At 68.7% G+C, this 6,319-nt stretch overlaps 1 protein-coding gene across 1 annotated transcript; it reads left to right on the forward strand.

The window, feature by feature from the left end:
- Positions 1-2,176: 2,176 nt before the first annotated feature.
- LOC121099562 (tubulin alpha-1A chain) lies at positions 2,177-6,099 on the forward strand. Its single transcript, XM_040618692.1, has 4 exons — positions 2,177-2,282; positions 3,816-4,038; positions 4,164-4,312; positions 4,935-6,099. The coding sequence occupies exons 1-4, from the start codon at positions 2,280-2,282 to the stop codon at positions 5,913-5,915; spliced, it is 1,356 nt and encodes a 451-aa protein (XP_040474626.1). The 5' UTR covers positions 2,177-2,279; the 3' UTR covers positions 5,916-6,099.
- The last annotated feature ends 220 nt before the right edge of the window (positions 6,100-6,319 follow it).

The raw sequence follows: 6,319 nt of genomic DNA on the forward strand, positions 1-6,319 counted from the left end.
GGAGACATGGGACTGGTGGTGGGAACTGGGGATGTGGGGCTGGTGGTGGGGACATGGGGACGTGGGGCTGGTGGTGGAGACATGGGACTGGTGGTGGGAACTGGGGATATGGGGCTGGTGGTGGGGGACATGGGGACGTGGGGCTGGTGGTGAGGACATGAGGCTTTTGGCAGGGACATGGGGCTGGTGTTGGGGACGTGGGGGCTGGTAATGGAGATGTGGTGACATTGGGCTGGTGGCAGGGACCTCAGGCTGGTGGTGGGGACGTGGGGCTGGTGGTGAGGCTATGGGGCTGGTGGCAGGGACATGGGGCTGGCAGCAGGGATGTGGGGCTGGCAGCAGGGATGTGGGGCTGGCAGGGGGGACATGGGAACCTGGAGCTTCCCAGAAATCTGCATAATGTGGGGAAACAGAGAAAAATGTGATTTCTCGGGGGGGGGGGGGGCATCCTGGCAGCTCCCCCTGCAGCTGGGGCCAGCCCTGCCCACGCAGGTGGTGGTGGGTCACCGCTCTGCAGGGACCCCCCCGGAGCCCCCCACCTCAGGGGAGCTGACCCCCAACCCCAGCCACTGTGGGCTTTGCAGGGACAACTGGGAGGGGGACCCCCTCGAGGAAGGGGAATCCCCACTGGCCGGGGGGGGGGCGGGGGGGGGGGGGGGCACACAGGGGGTGCAGCAGATGGAGGGGGGGCTGGGGGGCCGCGTGCCTCGGTGTCCCAGTTGTGTCCCAAGCACCAGCTGCCGCAGAGCAGCTGCTGCTCGGGCCAGGCCCCCCAGCCCCCAAAACCACCCTGGGAGCCACCTTGGGGCTTTGTCCCCTGTGTCCCCCTGCTGTCCCCAGCCCCCCTGGCCCTGCTTGTCCCTGGGTGTCCTGGGGGAACCCCCCCGTGGGGCCCCGCGGGGCTGGTTTCTGCTGCCCAGACAGACAAAGAGGCGCTGGAAGGGACGAGGCTCTGCCGGGAAGAGGCCAGGATGCGGCCAGGACAGGCACCGGGCCACGGGGGGACGGGGCCAAGAAGGGGCTGGGAACCAGGGCACTGGGGCATGGCCAGGCACTGGGACGGTGTCCCCGGGGTGGGGATGGGGACGGGGGCACAGCTGGGGATGCACGTGGCTGGAGATGGGGACCAAGGTGTGGCTGAGGATGGGGACAGGGATGTGGCTGGGGATGGGGACCAGCGCGTGGCTGAGGATGGGGACAGGGATGTGGCTGGGGATGGGGACCAGGGCGTGGCTGAGGATGGGGACAGGGATGTGGCTGGGGATGGGGACCAGGGCGTGGCTGAGGATGGGGACAGGGATGTGGCTGGGGATGGGGATCGGGGGCACAGGTGGGGATGGGGACCAGGACATGGCTGGAGATGGGGACCAGGGCGTGGCTGGGGATGGGGACAGGGGCACAGCTGGGTATGGGGACAGGGATGGGGATGGGGACAGGGATGTGGCTGGGGTTGAGAACCAGGGCGTGGCTGGGGATGGGGACAAGGGCCTGACTGGGAACCAGGGCAGTGGCTGGACAGGGGGACAGTGGCAGGGATGGGGATGGGGACAGGGACATGTCTGGGGTTGGGGACCAGGGCGTGGCCAGGGATGGGGATAGGGGCTGACTGGAGCCAGGGCAGTCAGTGATCAGACAGGGGGATGGTGGCAGGAATGGGGATGGGGACAGGAACATGGCTGGGATTGGGAACCAGGGCGTGGCCGGGGCTGAGGACAGGGGTGTAACTGGGAGCCAGGGCAGTGGCTGGACAGGGGGACAGTGGCAGAGCTGGGGATGGGGACAAGGACATGGCTGGGGTTGGGGACCAGGGCGTGGCCGGGGACGGGGCCAGGAGCCTGACTGGGAGCCAGGGCAGCGTGACACGGCCACACTGGGGCCGGTGGCACAACCGGGACCGGGGCCCAGGCCGGTGGCTCGGCCACCAACGGGGACCGGGGCAGGGACGGCGACAAGGACACGGCCCGGGCCCAGACGGCGGCGGGCGGGAACCCGCGGCGGGGCCGCTCCGTGACCGCCGCAGCCCCCGGACCCCCCCCCGCCACCCCCCCCCTGCCCCGCCCGGCCTTTGTCTGCGGCTCCGGGGGGGCATTACCTCATCCCGCCCCCGCCAATGGCCGCCGGCCCCGCCCCCCGCCCCGCCCGCCCCGCCCCCCCGCCCCGCCCCCGGCCCCGCCCCGCCGCCCCTATAAAGCGCCACGCCGAGCCCCGCACTCCGCCGCGCATCTTACATCGACCGCCTCAGCGTCGGGCTGTGAGACCGCCCCGTACCGACCGCCGCCATGGTGAGAGGGGAGGGGGGACTGGGCCCGGCCCCCTCGGCCCGCCGCTGACCGGGGCCCCAGCATCCCCCACCCCCCCGGTCCCGATCCCGCCGTTTTTCCCGAGCCCCTCCTCCCCAGGTCCCGGTCATGCCGGTGTCCGTGGCCCTGGTCCCCGTTCCCACCCATCCCCCCGGTCCCGCCGTTGTTCCCGGTCCCCATTCCCACCCCCACCCCCCCAGGGTCCCGGTCCCGCCGTTGTTCCCGGTCACCGTCCCCTATCCCCGCCCCTCCCCCCCCCATCTCCCGGGGCCCGCCGTTGTTCCCGGTCCCCATCCCCCCCGCCGGGTCCCAGTCCCACCGTTGTTTCCGGTCACCGTCGTCCTCCCCCATCCCCCCCCCTCCCCGGGTTCCGCTCCCGCCGTTGTTCCCGGTCACCGTCGTCTGTCCCGCGCCCCCCCATCTCCCTCCGGGTCTCAGTTCCCCTCCCCCCCGGGTCCCGGTCCCCATCCCCCCGAGGACAGAGCCATCGGCCCCGGGGCTGAGCCCGCACCGGGCGCGGCTCCCGTTACCCCGGGCAGGATGTGACCCTCGGGACCGAGCCCTAAGCCCCCCTCCGGGCACGATGCCCCGTTAAACCGGTCAGGATGGGTCCCCGGGGCTGAGCCCCGAGCCCGCACCAGGCGTGGCTCCCGTTAAACCGGTCAGGATGAGTCCCCGATGCTGAGCCCTGTGTCTGTACTGGGCGTGGCACCGGCTCGACAAAGGATCGGGCCCCCCATTCCCAGTATTGAGCTGTGGTCCCGAACTGGGCGTGGCTCCATTAAACTGGGCAGGATAGACCTCCTGGTGCTGAGCCCTTGGTCTGCACTGGGCGTGGCCCTGGTTTAAAGGGGCAGAATGGGTCCCCCCCTGGTGCTGAGCCCCCCATCCCATGCTGCAGAAAAGGCAGGGCAGGATGGGGCCCCCCAGTACCAAACTGGGTGTGGCCCTGGTTCAATGGGGACCCGAGTGGGCAGGCTGAGACCCTGGTGCTCAGCTCCACCCACACTGAGTGTTGCTGGGTCTCAATAGGGCAGGATGCGACCCTCGGGGCTCCCTGCCTTACCTTGGGTGTGGCCCTGATCCCCCAGGACAGAATGGAATCCCTGGAGCTGAGCCCCCATCCCACAATGAGCACGGTCCCAGCTTCCTCAGGGAGGCAGGATGGGACCCCTTGTGCTGAGCCCCCATCCCACAATGGGCAGGATCCCAGCTCCCTTAGCGGGATGGGATGGAACCCCCAGTGCTGAGCTCCCCATCCCACAGTGGGCAGGATGGGACCCCTGGAGTCGAGCATCCCCAGAGCGGGGCCCCCCTGCAGCCCTCGGTGCCTGCCAGCACCCAGCCAAGAGGGCGTGTCCGGGCAGGATTTGGCCCCATCCAGCCCTGGGGGGCCGTGCCCCAGCCGGGTACCAGCCCATCCTGGGGGCAGCGACCCCGGGGGGCGCCGAGTGGGGGCCGCAGCGGGGAGCTTGGGGGTGCCAAGACCACCCTGTGTCGTGTCCCCCCCCCCAGCGCGAGTGCATCTCCATCCATGTGGGCCAAGCGGGCGTGCAGATCGGCAACGCCTGCTGGGAGCTGTACTGCCTGGAGCACGGCATCCAGCCCGACGGGCAGATGCCCAGCGACAAGACCATCGGCGGGGGGGACGACTCCTTCAACACCTTCTTCAGCGAGACGGGGGCCGGCAAGCACGTGCCCCGCGCCGTCTTCGTGGACCTGGAGCCCACGGTGATCGGTGAGCGGCGGCAGGGATGGGGGGGGGGGCTGCCCCGCTGCGAGCGGGCTGCTGATGCTGGGGTGGGGGCGGCTGTCCCAGTGTGAGCGGGGCGCTGACGGCGGGAAGGGGGGCTGTCCCCGCAGATGAGGTGCGCACCGGGACGTACCGGCAGCTCTTCCACCCCGAGCAGCTGATCACGGGCAAGGAGGATGCGGCCAACAACTACGCCCGTGGGCACTACACCATCGGGAAGGAGATCATCGACCTGGTCCTCGACCGCATCCGCAAGCTGGTGGGTGCAGGGGGGGTGGGGGGTGCAGGTGGTGAGCTGAGGACAAAGACTCAGTCTCTCCCTCCCCTCCAGACTAGCTGGGCTGGCTAGATTTAATATATTAATTAATGTTAATCCTGCTCTGCAGTGGCTGCCATTGGCCGGCAGCGGGATTCGGCGCAGCTGGGGCGCTGGAGCCGCTCCACAGCGCCGCAGCCCCCGGGCGCCGATGGTGCTGAGCTCTGCAATTCCCTCTTTGTTCCCGCTTGGCTCCGGCCACCGCCGAGTCCAGCTGCGTGTGCGGCTGGGATGGGCCTCCCGGGGACCGTGCAGGCGGTGGCAGCCCCCGCCGGCCCTTCCCGGAGCCCTGCGGCTGTGCCAAGCCTGGGGCTTTGCTCTGCTGCCCGAAGCCATCCCAGTTCTGCTGGTGGCACCCAGCCACCCACCCCGTGGGGTTCTTCTGGCATGGGGACCCACCGCTCCCATGACTCTGTGCCCATGCTGGGGCCAGGGCCACTCTGTCACCTGTGCCAGGGATGTCTCCGCTGCTGGGAGTCCCCAAAGCTTGTGAGGCTCCGGGGAGGAAGGAGCAAGTTCTCCCGCTGGCGGGACTGAACGTGCCCCCCCTTGTCTCCCCTCCCAGGCTGACCAGTGCACGGGGCTGCAGGGCTTCCTGGTCTTCCACAGCTTTGGGGGTGGCACCGGCTCCGGCTTCACCTCCCTGCTCATGGAACGCCTCTCCGTCGACTACGGCAAGAAGTCCAAGCTGGAGTTCTCCATCTACCCGGCCCCACAAGTCTCCACGGCCGTGGTGGAGCCCTACAACTCCATCCTCACCACCCACACCACCCTGGAGCACTCCGACTGCGCCTTCATGGTGGACAACGAGGCCATCTACGACATCTGCCGCCGCAACCTGGACATCGAGAGGCCCACCTACACCAACCTCAACCGCTTGATAGGCCAGATCGTGTCGTCCATCACGGCCTCGCTGCGCTTCGACGGGGCCCTGAACGTCGACCTGACGGAATTCCAGACCAACCTGGTGCCCTACCCCCGCATCCACTTCCCGCTGGCCACCTACGCCCCCGTCATCTCGGCCGAGAAGGCTTACCACGAGCAGCTCTCGGTGGCCGAGATCACCAACGCCTGCTTCGAGCCCGCCAACCAGATGGTGAAGTGCGACCCGCGGCACGGCAAGTACATGGCGTGCTGCCTGCTGTACCGCGGGGACGTGGTGCCCAAGGATGTCAACGCCGCCATCGCCACCATCAAGACCAAGCGCACCATCCAGTTCGTGGACTGGTGCCCTACCGGCTTCAAGGTGGGCATCAACTACCAGCCGCCCACGGTGGTCCCCGGGGGGGACCTGGCCAAGGTGCAGCGCGCCGTCTGCATGCTGAGCAACACGACGGCCATCGCCGAGGCGTGGGCGCGCCTGGACCACAAGTTTGACCTGATGTACGCCAAGCGGGCGTTCGTGCACTGGTACGTGGGGGAGGGCATGGAGGAGGGGGAGTTCTCGGAGGCCCGGGAGGACATGGCTGCCCTGGAGAAGGATTACGAGGAGGTGGGGGTGGATTCGGTGGAGGGGGAGGGAGAAGAAGAAGGGGAGGAATACTAAACTCTCACAAGGGTGCTGCTCGTACAGGGAACATAACCTAGTTGAAGACCCCCACCCCGGGGGTCTGTAGCAGTGTGTGCACCGCGGTCTGTCCTGTTCAGTGGTCTGTGCTTCAGTGGAAAAGTCTGTTACGGACCCACCCGTCCTCTCCTGTGGGTCTGAATAAAAAGCATTCCCTGTCTTACCCCGGCTCTGGTGTCTTCACTCCATCCTGCGATGTCCCTCTGGGTCCCTCCCTGGGCTCCCACGCTGGGTGTCCTCGTCGTTCCCCCCCCCAAGTCTGTGGTGTCCTGGGGATCCCCACCTGCACCCAGGGTCTTCACCCTGGTCCCCCAGCCTGTGCCTGGAGTCGTGCTGATCCCAGCCCCCCTCCCCCCAGCAGTGTGGTCCTCCCTCTCCATCCT

Source organism: Falco naumanni, chromosome 20 (assembly GCF_017639655.2).
Source record: "Falco naumanni isolate bFalNau1 chromosome 20, bFalNau1.pat, whole genome shotgun sequence".
Taxonomy (NCBI): domain Eukaryota; kingdom Metazoa; phylum Chordata; class Aves; order Falconiformes; family Falconidae; genus Falco; species Falco naumanni.

What these genes read in the sequence shown, in the direction of transcription:
- LOC121099562 (XM_040618692.1), top strand. An exon ending in CCTGGAGCCCACGGTGATCG is followed by an intron (nt 4,039 to 4,163) that starts GTGAGCGGCGGC and finishes CTGTCCCCGCAG; the next exon opens with ATGAGGTGCGCACCGGGACG. An exon ending in TCGACCGCATCCGCAAGCTG is followed by an intron (nt 4,313 to 4,934) that starts GTGGGTGCAGGG and finishes CTCCCCTCCCAG; the next exon opens with GCTGACCAGTGCACGGGGCT.